The sequence below is a fragment of the Macrobrachium nipponense genome, chromosome 6 (assembly GCF_015104395.2).
Source record: "Macrobrachium nipponense isolate FS-2020 chromosome 6, ASM1510439v2, whole genome shotgun sequence".
NCBI classification, from domain to species: domain Eukaryota; kingdom Metazoa; phylum Arthropoda; class Malacostraca; order Decapoda; family Palaemonidae; genus Macrobrachium; species Macrobrachium nipponense.
Genome location: NC_061108.1, coordinates 79,888,145 through 79,907,525, shown reverse-complemented (window position 1 = coordinate 79,907,525; position 19,381 = coordinate 79,888,145). Strand labels below are relative to the sequence as shown.

Genomic DNA, 19,381 nt, shown 5'->3' with positions numbered 1-19,381 from the left:
GCCAAGACCTCCGGCTTTGACCAGGAGGCATTCGCCAATCTTCTAATGATGAAGATGAGCGAGGTAGTAGACACCAAGCTTGAGTCGGTGTCCACTCTACTCGCATCAGGCCTGGAGACCTCGGGTCAGTCAATACTATCCCTGACCCAGAGGATCAGAGCCTAGGAGGAATTGGTGTCTGGAATCCTCCAGTCCGGGACCACGGCACAGACCGTCACAGTACCGGACGCATCAAAGCTGCCGCCATTTGACAACAGTAACCTGTGGCGGTTAGCTTTGCATGCCCTGTATTCGGATGGGAAACTGACAATTGAAGGTTGCGGAACCCGACCGGTAGAAGACTTTGAGTTCTTACCAGAGGGCCTTAAGTTTCCATTCCCGGGTTACGCTAGACTAGCAGAAGATGCACTAGTCAGGGTAGACAAGGTCTTGAAAGAGACCGTCATCTACCCTAGGGACCAGGCCCAGACTGCATGGGTCCGCACCCTTACGGAATGGGAATGCATCAACACAAAGTTGACGCCCCACAAAGGTTGCTTCACAATTTTTGTGACCCCGTGAGTTCCGTCTCCTTGCCCTTCAAAAGTGGCGGAGTTGACTCTACAAGCGGCGGTAGAGGACAAACCCTTACCTCTATTAAAAGAGACAGGCTACCTCCTTACTCTTCCCCGGAGATGTAGTTTTGGACTGACGCTCCGGCTACGTTCATGGTGGGCAAAATCGACCCAGAGTGTGCCTCCGCCCTGTTCACCGAGAAGCTACCTGGAATTCCGGACCCCTTGCTCAAAGCGGAATTCGAAGCGAGATGCAGACTGAGTAGGTCGATTAACTCAGTCACCTCGGCTGAGTTGATCTCTACGACGTTTGCTGATGAGGCTCTTTTTCGAGTCCACACGAAGTCTCTATTACAGGCCTTCCAGTCGGACCTGTATGACTTTATTGTGGCTAGGCGAGCCTGCAGGAAGCATGTCTTTGCGAATGCTTCCATAAGGCATGAGCCAAACAAACTTATAAAGGCTTCAATCTGGGGCGCCAACCTTTTCCCTGAGGATGCGGTTAACAACGTCCTCCGTGAGGTGGCTAGAGCTAACCAGAACCTTTGTGTCCGTTGGGGACTTCCTTTCAAAAGGAAGTTTGAGACCCCTGGACAAAATCCAAAGCTAGGAGGAGGCCGAGGAAATTCCATCCTTACCAGCCCTCTCATCCTCAGACGGTTGTCCAGGCGGTCCCTGTCTCCCAGGTCAGCAAGCCTTCAACATCCAAGGCTCAGCCACAGCAACAGTTTGTCTTGGTTCAGAGTCCTCCGGCTCAGCAACCCTCAACCTCAACAACCTTGGTAGCCTCCCCAGCCTTCAACGCCTCCTACGAGTTGCGAGGAGCATTTCACGGCTACAGTGGACATGCTGGGAATAGCAGAGCCAGAGGTGCCTTCCGGCAGAGAGGTGACTCTAGAGGCAGGGGCTTCAGAGGAGGCAGAGGAAGCAAGACTGCAACCAACCAGTGAGACCCCGCAGGTGGGCGGGAGACTATATCTCTTTCGGGACCATTGGACCTTCAGTCCATGGGCCCACAGCATTGTTTGGAAAGGTCTAGGGTGGAAGTGGGAGAAAGGGCCTCCTCCACCAGTCAGTTTTCACCAGACTCCAACGATGGACCTACTAGACTGTGCCAAAGATCTCCTTCAAAAGAAGGCAATAAAGAAAGTCAAACGCCTGAATTTTCAAGGACGTCTCTTCAGTGTACCAAAGAAGGACTCGGACAAACGAAGAGTGATTCTGGACTTGTCACGTCTCAACTCATACATTCAATGCAACAAGTTTCGCATGCTGACCGTCTCGCAGGTGCGGACCTTACTTCCCCGTGGGGCCGTCACCACCTCTATAGATCTTCCGATAGCAAGAAACTTCTCTCCGTACCTAGGCTTCAAACTAGGAAAACAAGCTTACTCATTCAGTCATGCCATTCGGGCTCAACATAGCGCCCAGAATATTCACCAAACTAGGAGAGACGGTAGTTCAAGAACTAAGAGCTCAGGGGGTAATGTTAGTAGCTCACCTAGACGACTGGCTCATTTGGGCAACCAACATACGAGGAGTGTCGCAAAGCAACAGCCTAAGTAATAGAATTCCTAGAGTATCTGGTTTTCCAGATAAACAAGGAAAAATCTAGGCTCGTTCCGGCATCCCGCTTTCAATGGTTAGGAATCCAATGGGACCTAAACTCGCACAAACTATCTCTCCCATCAAAGAAGGCCAGAGAGATAGCGAAGGCCACGAGACAGTTCCTCAAGAACAAAAAGGCTTCTCGTCGTACCCAAGAGAGAATTCTAGGTTCGCTGCAGTTTGACTCAATAACGGACGTCCTGTTGAAAGCCAGGCTGAAGGATAACAATCGATTCTGGCGAAAGACTGCCAACAAAAAATTCAGAGACAAGCTCTCTCTAATTCCGCCGATATTAATGAAAAGGCTCCGTCCGTGGACAGAACGCCGGAGCCTTTCCAAGTCAGTGCCACTGCAATTTCCCCCACCATCTCTGATAGTCCACACGGACGCCTCTCTGAGCGGTTGGGGGGGTTACTCACAATACAAGAAAGTTCAAGGAACGTGGTTGAAGATGTTCCGTCAGTTCCACATCAATGTCCTAGAAGCAATGGCCATTTTTCTGACTTTAAAACGTCTGGCTCCAGCCAAAAACGTTCATGTAAGGTTAATCTCGGACAGCGCAGTGATAGTTCATTGCATAAACAGAGGAGGCTCTAGGTCGAGCAAAGTAAACTATGTAATGATCGTGATTTTCTCGTTAGCGATGAAAAATCGTTGGCACCTGTCAGCTACTCACCTGGCAGGAGTAAGAAATGTCATTGCAGACTCACTATCCAGGACGACTCCGCTGGAGTCGGAGTGTTCCCTGGACATAAGTCATTCCACTGAATTTGCAATCAAATCCCGGGCCTTCAAGTAGACCTGTTCGCCACGGAGTCCAATCACAAACTCCCGTGTTACACGGCTCCCAACCTGGACCCTCTAGCTTACGCCACAGATGCGATGTCCATAGACTGGAACAGTTGGCAGAAAATTTACCTATTTCCGCCAGTAAATCTTCTGATGAAAGTCCTGCACAAACTCAGATCTTTCACGGGACAAGTAGCATTGGTCGCACCCAACTGGCCGAAGAGCAACTGGTTCCCTCTTCTACTAGAATTGAATCTCCGTCCCAGACGGATTCCCTGTCCGGAACTGACTCAAGTAGTACAAACTCGGATTGTGTCAGCTTCCTCAAGAAATCTGAGTGCCCTAACTTCATGGACCTCATGAATTTTGCAGCCCAAAAGGACACTAGTATCGATCCACTAAACATCTTGTTCATAGAATCAGATAAAAGAGAGTCAACACTCAGATAGTATGATTCTGCAGTAAAGAAATTGGCCATCTTTCTAAAAGAATCAGATGTCCAAAAGATGGCTACGAATCTGGCAATTTCATTCTTTAGAACCCTATTCGAGAAAGGTCTAGCTGTTTGTACCATTACTACAACCAAATCTGCCTTAAGGAAGATTTTTCAGCTTGGCTTTAGTATTGATTTGACTGATTCGTACTTCTCTTCAATCCCTCGAGCATGTACCCGTCTGAGACCAGTAGACCGCGCTCATGCAGTCTCCTGGTTTTTAAATGACGTATTTAAATTAGCCTCAGACATTGATAATGATTCATGCTCATATATAATCCTTCTCAGGAAAACATTATTCTTAACGAGCCTGGCATCAGGCGCCAGAATATCTGAACTGTCGGCTCTCTCTAGAGACCCAAACCTCGTCGAATTCCTTCTGTCGGGTGAAGTGCTACTATCCCCGGATCAGAAATTCTTGGCCAAGAATGAAGACCCACAAAACAGGTGGGCTCCGTGGAAGATTGTTCCCCTTACGCAGGACGCATCATTGTGTCCTGTCTTCACTCTTAAATCCTATCTGGCCAGGACTTCCGAAAAGTCTTCAGGTCCCCTTTTTATTAGAGAGAAAGGCGGAACCATTTCCTTAAAAGGTATTAGACAACAAATCCTTTATTTTATTAAGCAAGCCAATCCGGATTCAGTCCCACACGTCCATGATATCCGAGCAGTGGCTACCTCGATTAACTATTTTCACAATATGAACTTCGAGGACATGAAGAAATATACGGGTTGGAAATCTCTGGCAGTATTTAAACGCCACTATCTCAAGAATCTAGAGGTCCTTAAATTCCCAGCAGTGGCTGCAGGGAGCATAGTCTCCCCTAAGATGACCGAGTCCTAAAACTCTGTTTTCTACTGCTCGTTCTGCTTAGCCTTTTTTCCCTTGATACTCACTCCTTCCTACCTGCCTCGCTCGTATCCCCTACCAATCTTCCCCCCAGCCCCCGGTGCCGGGCTGATTTGCTTGCCATTCCGTTGCCAGACTTGTATATAGCAATTAGGACCCACCTTTTGTTTTCCTTACCTGTTATTATACATACTTGTATGTATATAGTCATAGTGCTTCATATGCCATACCATTGTATTTTATTACTTTAATACTAGTTATTAAGTCTTACTTTTAAGAATTCAGCTAAGTTTGCTTGTTTCTTTTCACTGCTTATTAAATTTATTCTTTGGTGAACTTTAAGTTTCATTATTCCTTATATATTTTTGTTTTGTATCTTTCAAGCTTGTATGGCAATTCTCTGATACTATTTCACCGGCTGACACAGGTCGAACCAAGAAAAGGGATTTTGACAAAGGAAAAATCTATTTCTGGGGGAAGACCTGTGTCGCCCGGTGAACCCGTCCCTCTTTCTTTTCCTGATCCCCACCCTGTAGCCAGTCCAAGCTTGGGTGCGTATTCCAGGAATGAAGATGCCGGGCGTGGGTGGTAGTAGTAGCGAGAGGAAGGTAGATGTAGTAGTCCTTGTAACGGCTCTTGCCTTGTGAGGGACTTTGAAAGGCATCTTCTAATTGGCAGAAGTCCTGTGATAGTGGCCTCCACTTGCCCCAGTGCTTATACCAACGCCCTTTGGTGATCGAGCTGAGGGTAGTAACTTCAGCATTCCATTTAAGTTTTTTTCTCTGGTATATTTAGAATCTATTTATACCTAGAAATGCGTGCTACAGGACCATTTCACCGGGCGACACACGTCTTCCCCCAGAAATAGATTTTTCCTTCGTCAAAATCCCTTAAAAAGTCCTCTATGTCCCTACTACCATATTCCTCATATTGTGCACATCGGGGTACCTCTCTCATATACACAGCCTTTCATACTTCCTGCTCACTCTCACTTTTGCTACTTCCATTCTGACCCTTCTTTCCCTCTTCCGAATACAGCAAATCCACTCCATACTCACATCCATACTCCTGATTATGCTCTTCTTACCCTTCTTCTTTCTACCCACCTGTTTCCACTCATTGCTATCTAAATCACTCTCAGCCCTTTCCCCAATGTATTCAGTCCTAGTCTCATCCTTACTAACTTTCTTTCCCTTAGTCTTCTTCTTTTCCTCAGCCCCTCTCTTATTCTTGTCCTCAGGTTTATCCTTATCCTGTGTCTTCCCCTTCTTTCCCTTACTTATCACAACCAAATCACCTTTGTCACTCGCACTCTCATCCTCTTGTTCTTTCACTTTCTTAATCACTCCTAGCCCATCACAAGACCCAGTAGGCCTACCTCCTACTGCTCCCTCTTCCATGAATCCCTTCATCATCTCCTGCATCAACTCTTGCACTGCATTCATCATTACCCGAATTTTTCGTCCATTTTCTCAACCATTCTCTCTTCCGCTTCTTTCACCGCTTCTTTCATTTCCACTTTTGCACTCCTTAGAATTCCTCTCATTTCCTCTAACTCGCACTTCAGCTCCTCACACTCTACCCTTAATCTCTCATTCTCCACTTCCAACCTTTCCTTAGCTTCCCTCGCCAACCGCAACTCCTCCTTCAGCCTCTCCTTGTCCCTTCCATCCTCACTTTCTCCACCAATCACACAACTCACTACCCCAATCGTCCTGCAGCTGCCACACCAGCAGCCCCACGCTGGGCGCCAAAAAATAATGTGGCGGGATCACAAGCTTAAAAACAAGTGGGCAAATCCCCCAGCACATAAACCTAATCAATCCAGCTGCCAAACTCACCCTCAGTCACACTTTCCTCTTTACACTACGGAACACACGCAGGACAATTGACCTATACCTACAACAGAAAAAAAAAATGCAAACACATGTACTCACCCAACGCAGATACTCAGGGCTATGCTGTGTTGTCCACTGGTCGAGGTCGCTGAGACACTAACAACAACAAAGACAACAACCAAGAACAACAACACAACCACCAAGGACCACAACCCAACAACACAACACCCAAGGACCACAACTCAATAACACAGCAAACCAACAAGGAACACAACCACAACTCAACAACACAACAGCAAACAAGGAATACAACCACAACAAAAGACTACTGTACAAACAATCACTAACACAAAAAACAACACCACAAAAAGGCAACACACACCCACTAACAACACCAAGGAATCAAAACAACTCACCAACAACAACCCTCAACAACTCACAATCACACCAAGAAACCACGACAGCCTCCAACAACAACAACAACCCTCAACCACAACTACTCACATATAACCCAACAGGAACTCACAAGTACATACAACAAATCCAACAGCACAGGTACAACAACTCCAAAGCAAACAATATCAATTTAACAACAAATCAATAAAACACAAAACTTAACTGACTTTCAATGCCTTCAGTAGACTGCTGCTGACACTACTGGCTATCACAGGCTCTCACCCAAGACTAAAGACTGACTGAAACACAGAACTCTAACAACTAACTCCAGCTGCACCAGCAGACAACCCAGAGCTCACTAACAGCCAATTCAATCGTTAAACATCCAACCACCAATATCTCTCTCTCTCTCTCTCTCTCTCTCTCTCTCTCTCTCTCTCTCTCTCTCTCTCTCTCTCTCTTTCCAGGACATTGTCAAATGGAATTCCCATAACTCCTCCACAGTGTTTCTCTGTTATGAATTGTTTCTTGGCAGGAATACTATAATGAAATAATATCTTGGGCTCATATAGCCTGTTAGGGATAGTTTGGGCATCAACTTGACAGTAGAGCAAAATGTTCTCTCTTTATAGCAACACCAGTTGTCAGGAGAATGAAGCAGAGCTCCTTCAATGATCATTTGATGATGATCTTCAACAGTTATCCTCCACTTTATCCAATAAATCTATTACAGTGGACCCCCCGTATTAACGTTCTCCTGCTTTGCGGACTCATGCATTTGCGGGCTTCTCTCTGGAACATTGCGGAAAATTCAACTATTCGCCGTATTTTTCTCTGAGAAATAGCCACATAATCCTTTGTTTTTATCAATTTCATCATAAAATGCACTTTTTGTGATAAAACTATTAAAAAAAAAGGTATAAAAATTTTTAGTGGGTTTTTCTTGAGTTTTAACTAACAAAATAGGAGGTTTTAAGCATTTTCATAGGGATTCCAACTACGTATTTGTATAGGGGGGGTCTGGTACGCATCCCATGTGAATACGGGGGAATTCCCTTTCTCTCTGTTGCCATATCCATTTACTATACAGTCAGTCCCATGTTACTGTTCAGGGTTGTGTTCTCAGGAGGGTGCTGATAAGTGAAAACCACCATCAACCTAAACTTGGTGATTTATGGCGCTTATGGCACTGATGCCCAGTTAATGGCACCAATAACTGGTTAATGGTACATCTGTTAGATAAGCAATGGCACCATAACTATTATTGGCACCTTTATGGTGCCGATCACTTGAACTCGTTGCATTATAGTGTCATAAATTGACGATCTTATGGCACTAAACAAGCACCATGAAACCGAATCACCATTAACAGAGTCTGCCAATAACCATGGACTGCCTGTATGTAGTACATGGTTGTTCTATTTATGCCAAGTTGCCGAGCAATATCTACAATAGAAACATTACCCCCGTGCCAGCTAATGAACGACGACCTGTGACATAAAGTGGTGCAGCTGGGTCTGTTACCCATCTTATTGGTGCAAGTGACAAGACAGTTCAACTTTCCCGCCCGAGTGTGGCATCACACGAGAACTTATGATGTAAGGAGATTGGCTATTTGTTTTGTTTTTTACTACAATTATGATAGAATTATTTAATTCCTTATTTATATACTATCATTGATGAATATTCAGTATTATTTTATTAGTTAAGATGTTTTTATTTGGATTCAAAATATAGTTTCTTCTTTGACTCTTTTGCCCAATCATCTGATTAAAATTTTTTAAAAAATCTTCATTATTTTTCATGATGCAAATTTTTCACTCACCATTCTTTTTAATAGTTAACCATATGATTAATAATCAACATTGAATAAGAGAAGCACATTTCATTGTATATATCAAATAAGGGATTTTGACGTAAGGAAAAATCTATTTCTGGGCGATTGGCTCGTGTCGCCAGCGAAATATCCTTTAATCTATTATTTCTAGGGTAAATGTACTAACACATACCAGAGAATAAATAAAATAAAGAAAAAGGTCAGTATAACTGACTCGCTCACCCTCCAAGAGGGTGTCGGTATGAACACTAGGCGAGTGAGACCACTACCACGAGCCAAATGCCAATAGAAATCTCCCACTACAAAAACCCTCCATGAGGGGAGCCGACCCACAGAGTGAGCAGCTCGTACTACTACTACTCCATCCCATGCTGCCGACTGCTGCGCCTCTGGTGGCCATCCTGAAGTTAGCAGACAATCTTGGGCGAAGGGATGGGTAGGGTGGGATTTCGCTGGCGACACGAGCCAATCGCCAGAAATAGATTTTTCCTTACGTCACAAAATCCCTTTTCTGGGCTCAGCTCGTGTCGCTGCGCGAAATCGTACCAGAGAAATAGCACAAGATTGTAAACAAAAGTAATAAAATAAATCAGAATAGGTCTCAAATAAAAGACAAAATAAATATAAAAAGAATATAATTGCTAAAAAGATACATATACACAGTGATACAAAAATAGAAATATGCTTAAATTACACTTAATTCTATTCATGTTTCTTAACATAAGGTATTTACATATATACAGAGTAAAAATGGCTTACATGTATCAAAATGGTATCTGTGTAAAGGCATGTATCAAAAATATATAGCAATTAATATAATCAAATGAACAAATTAATCAACAATGATAATATATAAAGGAATGTATATGACTTAATATACAAAACCCGTAACCATTATAATAAGATGTATCCCCTAGCATAAAAATAAGGGGGTAACATCCATGAGATCAATATCTATAATCATCTGTGAGTGTCCCTAGCAAAAAAAAAATAAGGTGGCACACTACACCATCATAAAAGCAGCTAAGACACAAGGTGAATGTAAATGAACAAGGCAGGAATAGACGAACTGTTGGGTGAGGCAGGTAGAAAGGAGGACTGAATCTTCTACTACAGATTAGCTAGAGTCAGGGGAAACTATGTTACCCGCTGCTACTGCTGAAAATTTCAGAGCTTCCAAGGACTTAAGGTAATGACGTTTGAACACTGTCGGCGATTTCCATCCGGTATACTTTTTTCAACTCATCGAAGTTCATATGTTGGAAATAATTAATTGAAGTGGCTACTGCCCTGACATCATGTGCTTCGGGAAAGAGTCAGGATTGGCTTGCTTAATAAAGTACAGGATTTGTTGCCTGATGCCTTTAATGGATAAAGTTCCACCTTTTTCCCTCTTTAAAGAGGGGACCCGATGAGGATGAGGAGGTCCTGGACAGAAAGGCTCGTAAGGTTGAAACTGGGCAAAGAGATACATCTTGTGGAAGGGGTAGTACCTTCCAAGGTTCCCACCTCATCAAAGGATCTTCATTCTTTGCTAAAAAGCTACGTTCCGGAGAAAGTAGGACTTCCCCTGTGGGAAGGAATTGAATATGATCCGGATCTCTGGATAAAGCCGACAGTTCTGAAATTCTTGCTCCTGAAGCTAAGCTTAATAAAAATAGGGTTTTTCTTAAGAGCATTATAAACGAGCATGTGTCATTATCGGTTTCTGAAGCCAGTTTTAGAACATCGTTTAAGAACCATGAAACTGACGTAGGCCTTACAAAGAAGGCTAAGTCTAGCACATGCCTTAGGAATAGACGAGAAGTAGGAATCCGTCAAGTCTATGTTGAACCCAAATTGAAATATCTTTTTCAAGGCTGACTTGTTTGTCGTAATCGTGCTAGCTGCTAAACCTTTTTCAAATAAGGATCTGAAAAAGGATATAGCTGAATTAACTGTCATGATTCTAATATCTGATTCTCTCAGGAAGATTGCTAACTTTTTGACAGCAGCATCATACTGTCTCAAAGTTGAATCCCTTTTATCGGATTCCAAGAAGAGAATATGAGGGTCAATATTCGCATCTCTTTTTGCCGCAAACTTCATGAAATCCATAAAGTTAGGGTTTTGAGAATCCCTGAGGAAGCGAACACAGTCTTCGTTTGTACTGACTGGGAGAGCCTGGGATTGGGGATCCGAAGAGGACGAAGGCCCAGTTCCAGAATTAGGGGATACCAATTGCTCTTCGGCCAGTCTGGGGCTACTAGAGCCACTTGACCCTTGAATGTCCTGAGTTTGTTTAAAACTTTCATGAGAAGATTCACTGGAGGGAAGACATAAATCTTCTTCCAGTTGTTCCAGTCTAGAGCCAGGGCGTCCGTGGCATAGGCCAGAGGGTCCAGGTTGGGGGCTACATAACACGGCAGTTTGTGGTTCGCTTGAGATGCGAAGAGATCCACCTGTAGCCCTGGAACTCTTTGAAGTATCCATTGGAACGAACTGTTGTCCAGTGACCATTCCGACTCTAGGGGCACTGATCGGGATAGCGCGTCTGCTATGACGTTTCTCACTCCAGCTATGTGAGTGGAGGAGAGATGCCAACTGAACTTGTCTGCCAGGGAGAAGATGGCTACCATGACATGATTTAGATGACGTGACTTGGAGCCTCCTCTGTTTATACAATGTACTACCACTGCGCTGTCCAGAACTAGCTTTATGTGGGAGTACTTTGGTGGGCGGCAACCTTTTTTAGAGTCAAGAACACTGCCATTGCCTCCAGTACGTTTATATGGAACTGACGGAACTGAGGTGACCAAGTTCCTTGAACCTTTTTGACCTGGGAATACCCTCCCCAACCGCTTAAGGACGCGTCTGTGGATGGTGATCCCTGGTGGAGGGAACTGAAGGGTACTGACACTGACAAATTCTTGACTTTCGCCCACGGCCGAAGTCGATTCTTTAGAATCAGAGGGACTGAGGATAGTTTGTCCCTGGACCTGACATTTGCTCGTGAGCGCCAGATTCTGGTTAGGTCTTTCAGTTTGGCTTTCATTAAGACGTTCGTCACTGATGCAAACTGGAGAGAACCCAGGATCCTTTCCTGAGTCCTCCTTGACGCCAGTTTGTGACTTAGAAATTGCTTGACTGACTTCGCTATTTCTTTCCTTTTGGTTGATGGAATCGACAGAGTATGGGAGGATAGATTCCATTGAATGCCCAGCCACTGAAAGTTTGACTCTGGAGTGAGTCTTGACTTGGTCCTGTTTATCTTGAAGCCTAGTATATTCCAGGAACTGAATCACTTTCAGTGTACTCTGTTGCATTCCTCGACTGTTGAAGCCCAGATCAACCAATCGTCGAGATACGCTACTACCATAATCCCTTGTGTCCTGAGTGTTGCACTACCACTCCGCTAGCTTCGTGAACACCCTGGGTGCCACGTTGAGTCCGAAGGGAACTACCTTGAAGGAGAATGTCTGGTCTCCTATCTTGAAACCCAGATACGGACGGAAGTGTCTTGCAATAGGGATATGATAGTAGGCGTCTGTAAGATCGATAGAGGTGGTGACGGCCCCACGGGGAAGTAAGGTCCGCACCTGCGAGATCGTGAGCATCTTGAACTTGTCGCAGCGGATGGCTAAGTTTAAGCGGGACAAGTCTAAGATTACCCTTCTTTTTTGTGAGCCTTTCTTTGGCACGCTGAACAAGCGACCTTGAAATTTTAATCTCTTGACTCTCGCTATAGCTCCTTTCTGAAGGAGGTCCTCCGCGTACTCTGTCAATTCCTTGGAAGGAAGTTGACGGAAAGGTCTGGATGGAGGTGGGTTCGTCAACCAGCTCCAACCCAGGCCTTTTGACACTATGCTCTGAGCCCATTCGCTGAAGTTCCACCGGTGGCGAAAGTGAAACAGCCTCCCTCCTACCTGAAGTTCTTCATTGGTTCTGGTAACCGCCTCGGCCTCCTCTGAAGTGCTTTCCCCTATTAAAGGGGCCTCCCGATCCTCTCCCACGAAAGGAATGCTTACCTCTGCCTCCCTTACCCGAGCGGTCATACTTCTGTGAAGCTTGACTCTCGAAGGCTTGATTGTAAGCTGGAGAGATGGCCGTAAGAGGTGGAGGGCTGAGGCTGAGGGGATATCACATAAATTGGCTGTGATTGAGCTTTAGAAGTGGAAGGTTGGGCTGTTTGCACTAAGGGCACCGCTGGAACTTGCTGAGGAAAGCGTGGCTGCTTTTTCTGGGTTTCCTCTGCCCCTTACCTTTAGCTGTTAGGTCTTGCCTCCTCTTAGCCGTAAGGCCCCAACGGTCCTTAAGGCTCTGGTTCAGCCTCGTAGCCTCTGACTGGACTTCCTTCACCATAGCTTCTGGGAAGAGATCTGCTCCCCAGATGTTAGACGAGAGTAACCTATTCGGCTCATGCCGAATGGTTGCCTCTTGTAGGACATGCTTCCTACAATTCGTTCTAGCAGTGGCAAATCTCAAAACATATCTGACTGTACCGTTTGAGTCAGGGATTTGGTCATGAGCTTAAAAAGCGGTTCTGAGCCATAGGCTATGGTTGCTACCTTGGTCATAGCCATAGAGTTAATTGATCTGGCTAATCGCGATTTCGCGTCAAATTCAGCCTGAATAAGGCCTATCTGGGGAGCCATGGGTAGCTTTTTTCACCAAACTGCTCCATAGCACAGTACCGGGTTTGAGGTTTGCCAGCTGAGAAGGTGTTCGGCAAGTCTTCCCACAATTCTCCGGCTGAGGGAGTAACGGAGATGTGGGATCTGCTTCCTTCAATTGAGGTATGGGTTCCCCTTCTGGGCCGCTGGGATGGTAGACCTCGCGATCTTTGTCAGGAACGGGAGCGGGGTACTCTCATCCATTGTGAAAATGGTAAAGGGACTCTTAAAAGGTTGTATCTTGGTATTAGAACAATCCATGTCCTCTAAACACCTGAGCCATTCTCTCTGAGCCTGGTCTCGTGAATAGAGGACTGTCTCCTTTGGTACCCTATCATCCCGAACCATGGCTGAAGCTGTGAGCCTTGCGTAGCCTATGACGGAGCTGGAGGTCTTTCCGGGTAGAACTCGAATCCCGCTATCCTTCGAGTTCCAAATTCCGGTATAGAAATGAGACCGTCTTGGAAGGGGGCGTATGACGCTACTCTCCATGGGTTGTTCATCGAGAACGGAGGTAGCGAGTCATACGGAGGAAGCTGAGTTCCACTCGTATTGGAAAGTGGAGGAGAGGCTAGAGGGGCTTCTCTCAGTCCGGCTATAATGGAGTCTTGGGAAGTAATCCTATCCGACAATCGAGAGATCATTTGTTCCATGCTACTCTTTAGGGACCCAACCAGGTCGCCCACCTGTTGCAACAGGCCAGCATTGGAGTCCAAAGCCGGAGCTGCTGCGGAGGTGGAGGGGTGGCTCTGAATCGGAACCAAGGGTAGCGGAACTGGTGACTCTGCCGGAGTGCGAGATCTCTCTCTGGAGGATTTACTCCTCGAGGACTTAGAGCCGGAGCTAGAAGCTTTAGACCTGTCTGCTCCGGGATTCCCAGCCGGAGACTTACGCGAGGAGGATGAAGCCGAAGTCGTCTTCTTAGACGACGACGACGTCTTAGTCAAGGATTTCACTGCTTGACCCTTGACCTTAGGTCTAACCGAAGCGTCAGGAGGAGTATACAATTCATCACCTGTAAAGCCTTGGAAGGATGGAGAGGTTGCAGGAGTAGAAGAAACAGTTACGCCCAAGGGTGACCCTTGGGTGTCCACCTTACCTACCTCGACCAACAGGTCGTCTACACCTACCATAGGTTCCACATTAATATCTAAAGTCGCGACGTCCGTGGAGATATCCTGGTCTTGGTCAGTTTAATGAGGCAGCCAGCTGTTGTTGGATGAAGGCGATAGTCGGGCCGCCTCTACGGTGGGTCGACGTATCCTGTCGCCTTGCCTCCGGGGAAGATTAATACCGCCAACCGCTTCTCTAGGATGTAGGGCATACCCTTGGCGGCGTTCTTCCCAAAACCGCCGACCCAGGCCCGCAGGGTTGCCAGTGCGGTATCCCTCACTGCCGGCGCCTGGAAGAGAGGGCGTAGATTAGATTTAAGAATCACTTAAAACTAAAACTTAAAGTATAACTTAAACTTAGATGCCTTAAGTTAAAGTGAATGATGAAAACTTAAGCACTAAAATGGAAGCGGAGCAGCTACCGGAGATGGAATACTTACCCCGTCTAAAAGCTGGCTCACCAGATCGTAACATATGGTACACGTCTCATGGTACCAGACCTGGATGTCCCCGTGCGGAGTCGCGCATGGAGCATGGGACCGGCAACTTCGTGTCCACATGGGTCCTGAAGTGTGGCGGCGCATCCCGGATGCTCACAGTTGGTGGCCTGTAAGTGGGAAGACACATGAGTATCTTAAAGAATATCACTTACAGGCTAAAGGACAGAAGAACTCCGTTGCATGCCGGAGCTCGGAAAAAATTTGGGCATAACCCCTCCCTGCTTCGCCTGAATAGGCTATAATCCCGGAGAGATCCGGTAAGACATGTAAGGGAGGGGGGGATGGTTTAAGGTACTTAAGATAAACTTATAGTTAATCTAATAACACTTAAACCTAAAACTCAAACGAACCGGACCAAGTCCAGTGCGTAGCGGAGTGTAGTAACTCAGCAATACGGTAAAGGTTAGCAGGGACCCCACTGTATGTTCCGGTCCACTCTACTGGTGGACTAACATCTTTCCGCTGGATGCCAGGACTCCGATCAGGAAAGGAGCCCTAGTAAGGTGGGAAAGAGCGAGAAGACATACAGGCTCGAGCTAGCACGGAGCGACAAGGTAGCAACGGATGGGGGGAAAGGCCAGTACCCCCCACCACATTACCACCCGGCCGGACCGAGAAGCTGGTGAGGTCGAGTCCAGTCTGGGTCTGTCCCGTCTCCCTAGCCCCTCCGCCTGGGGGGAGAGAGGGAGGCAGGCTCGGGTATGTGGAGCGAGCATGGGCAGACCAACCCACCCTTCCCCGACTCTATGGAAGAGCGGGAGGGGGGGGAAGGTGACTGGGCAGGCGTCTGGCTGTCTCGTGATCACGTAGTGACCACGAGGCGGTAAGACCAAAACAAGACAACTAAGCCTAGGACAAACCAACTGATCAGAGAGATGCTATCGGGAAGCACTGAACTGAAAAGCAGTAGCATATAGGCCCACTGGGCCAAAACCAACTGATCAGAGAGATGCTATAGGAAGCAACCGAACTGATGAGCGGTAGTATAGGCTCAATGAGCCAGGACCTAGGCTAAGCCAGACGCCTAACTAACCTAACTATAACAAAATACATAGTATAATTAAATAAAAATAAGAGAAAGAAAGCAATATAGTAGGAGAAAAAATCCAGGAGTGTACGACTAACCCGAAGGTAAGTCTACCACTCAAAGCTAGTCAGAGGCCGATACTAAGAGCCGGGACTAGGGTCTGGATAGAAGAAGCCTACATAAGGTAAAAGACATGCATGCATGACAAACCTGAGTAGACAGTACCCTAAGTAAAACGGATAATTAATATAGAGCGTACATAGATAAGGGGATGTTCTAGGTATGGGAGACCAAGAACGAACCCACCACGAGGCAGAACCATGCTGCCATGCTTCCGACCCAGAGTTCGTATTTATACCTAAAAAACGGCAAATACTGTCTCAGGGCCGGAAAAAACCAACTAACCATAAATACTGAGTACTTAACTTAGCTGCTGCGATAGCTGCACGCTCCATTATAGATAAATCCAACGAAAGGGCACAAAAAACAGAGAGAGAAAAATAGCACGTGTGACTCGTGTGCGCTAACTGAAAAGGATGGCCACCAGAGGCGCAGCAGTCGGCAGCATGGGATGGAGTAGTAGTAGTACGAGCTGCTCACTCTGTGGGTCGGCTCCCCTCATGGAGGGTTTTTGTAGTGGGAGATTTCTATTGGCATTTGGCTCGTGGTAGTGGTCTCACTCGCCTAGTGTTCATACCGACACCCTCTTGGAGGGTGAGCGAGTCAGTTATACTGACCTTTTTCTTTATTTTATTTATTCTCTGGTATGTGTTAGTACATTTACCCTAGAAATAATAGATTAAAGGATATTTCGCGCAGCGACACGAGCTGAGCCCAGAAAATAAATTATTACATATTAGGTGAACTTAAACTTCTGGAACATGTTGCAAAATATTTTTAAGTGACTACATGCGATAGAAGTACAGTACAGTACGTATATGTATCAATCTCAGTACTATTGCCTAACACTATGCCCAGTGCACAAGATAAGAAAATTACCAGTCTTACTTTACCTAATAATATGGAATGATAAGAAATTTACCTCTCATCCTTACTGCCACTGATATCTGGCTTAGACGATGATTTTTCTGGTTTCAGTTCAACTGTTGAACGAGTCTTAGAAGATGAAGTGGAGGCAGCAGTCTTTGGAGTTCGGGTAGATGACTGAGACTTGGTTACAGTAGATGATTTAGAGCTTGAGGTTGTAGGTTTTTTAGAAGCACCTGAAGATGAAGACTTTGATGGATCAGATTTTGTTGGCTGTGCTGTAGAAGAAGCTTTGAGCTTTGGTTTCTCAGCACCATCAACTGAAGATCTTGAAGGCCTTGGTGCCTTTCCTCTGTCCTTCATTCTCTACCTCTGGAATTATAAAAATGGAATTTTTATAATAAAATTAAATTTTATTGCATACTTCCCAAACAATTATACAGCATTAGGTTCCCTACGCGGCAGACAAAAGATTTAAACTATCGCAGTGGCGCCACTATCGCCGATGTAGGTGATGTCATCTCCCGCCACTTGAGGGAGGAACAGGTACAACTGTTCAGGTGAAGACAATTCGTTCTGCCCAACCATCCACCTGTGTGGAGGGAGGGAGGGCTTTAATTAAATAATTGTTCAGTAAGTATGCAACAAAATTTCATTTTATTATAAAAATTCCATTTTTATTACAGTCTCTTACTGAACAATTATTACAAGGATGGGGGGCTGTGGACGTATGCTTTAATTAAAAAATAGAACAGGATTTTTAAAAAAAACAATAGTCAGCTATAAATGCTTGTTGTACCTTACCTTGTAAGAGAGCTACTGCAGGAGAATACTGCCTCTGGTCGGTGCTCATCTTACGTAGTAGAGAGCTTAGATGTTTATCCAAAGAGTGCCTCTACATAGAGTGGACTTCCTCTCCAGTCATGGCAGTTCACTGCTGACTGGACAAAGGAGAAAACATAATGTTGCTCTTGCCCTGGGCGAAGACCCGGTACCACATACAAGCGAACCGCAAGTCACCTACAAAATTTTAATAACCTATACCCACCACATGAAAAACAATTGACTGGCGAGTACTCCAGGTAAAAGTACCCTCAGCACCCCTTAATACAGCAACCTTGATACAAAGCGAAATTACAGAGTTCAACAACATGTCTTGCTAAAGCTATCAAGAATAATGTCTTCTTGGTTAGGTTCCTCATCGCGAAAGACCGCATTGGCTCATAAGAAGAACTCGAAAGCCACTTGAGTACTACATCCAGGTTCCAAGGTACTGAGTCTTTCAGGCACTTAGATGTCTCGAAAGACTTAATCAAGTCTGAGATGTCAGTAATATTAGATAGATCCATGCCTCTGTGTTTAAATACAGATGCCAACATTGTCCTGTAACCCCTAATCGTTGATGGAGCCAAGCATCTCGATACTTCTAGAAAAAGAAGAAAATCTGCTATCTCCCTTCAAGAGGTCTCAGAAGAAGAGACTTTATTTTGCTTGCACCATCCTCTAAACACTCCCCACTTGGATTGGTATAGTGTGTTAGAAGAAGCTCTTCTACACTTAGCGATAGATTCCGAAGCTGCTCTCAAAAAGCCTTTTGCTCTGACAAGGCTCCTAACAGTCTGTAATCTGTCAGGGCCAGAGTGGACAACCCTTGATGGAACCTTGCAAAGTGCAGTTGTTTAAGTAGCGACTTCTTGGACAGTAGGAGTCTCGGAAAGTCTACAAATAGACTGAGAAGACCTGGAAACCACTCCTTTCTTGGCCAGAATGGTGCTACAAGAGTGAGACACACATTTTGATGAAAACAAACTTTGTTTAGAACTTGCCTTATCAGCCCGAACGGAGGAAAGGCATATGCGTCCAGCCCCGACCAGTCCAGCAGCATTGTGTCGACAGACCATGCTAGAGGGTCTGGAACTGGAGGGCAAAAGAGGAGTTGTTTGTTGCTGGAAGTGGCGAACAGATCTAGCGCTGGTTTTCCCCATAACTTTCAAAGGTCGATGCAAACCTTGGCATCGAGGGTCCATTCCTAAGGAAGAACCCTGATGACCTAGACTCAATTCATCCGCCAAAACATTCATTCTCCCCTGGACGAACCAAGGAATCAGATACGTATACTTGCTTCCTTGCTGACAACAAAATTAGGTCCCTTCCTTTCTCGTAAAGGGAGAAAGTGTGTGTTCCCCCTTGTTTTCGAGTGTAAGACAAAGCAGTGGAGTTGTCTGCATGTACTGCCACTGCTTTCCCTGCGATGTGGTGAACGAAAGCTTGCAGACCCAGATGGACCGCTAGTAAGTCTTTTACGTTGATGTGAAGGGAACTCTGTTCCGTTGACCATATTCCTGACACTCATCTCTCCCAAGACTGCTCCCCAACCTACATTGGAGGCATCAGAAAAGAACTATAAGATTGGGTGGAGAGGATGAAGAGAAATGTCTTCCGATAGTCTTGGCTCTGAGAGCCACCTTGCAAGATCCTCTTTGATCTCTTTTGTGATGACGAACACCTTCAATTCAGCTGAGACTTCCTGCACCATGATACTTTCAGGAAGAATTGAAGGGGTCTCACATGTAACTTTCCGAGGTTTACGAACTTCTCTACCGACGATAAGGTGCCCAGAAGACTCATCCACTGGAGAGTGGAACACAAACAACGGTTCAGGAACTCCTAAACTACCTGAAGGCACGAATGAATCCTTTTTGGGGGAGAAAAGCCCAAAATGTTTGAGTATTGAGAG

General features: G+C 45.6%; 1 protein-coding gene across 3 annotated transcripts in view; it reads right to left on the bottom strand.

The window, feature by feature from the left end:
• Positions 1-19,381, bottom strand: part of LOC135216300 (cytoplasmic dynein 2 intermediate chain 1-like) — a 404,990-nt gene that overhangs the window by 321,454 nt on the left and 64,155 nt on the right. For all 3 annotated transcript variants that reach the window (XR_010314849.1, XM_064251471.1, XM_064251472.1), the window contains exon 2: positions 16,700-17,016. Coding sequence is in view for 2 of the 3 variants with exons in the window: in XM_064251471.1 (XP_064107541.1) it covers positions 16,700-17,007 (308 nt within the window). In the remaining variant the exon portion in view is untranslated. The remainder of the gene's footprint in view (positions 1-16,699; positions 17,017-19,381) is intronic.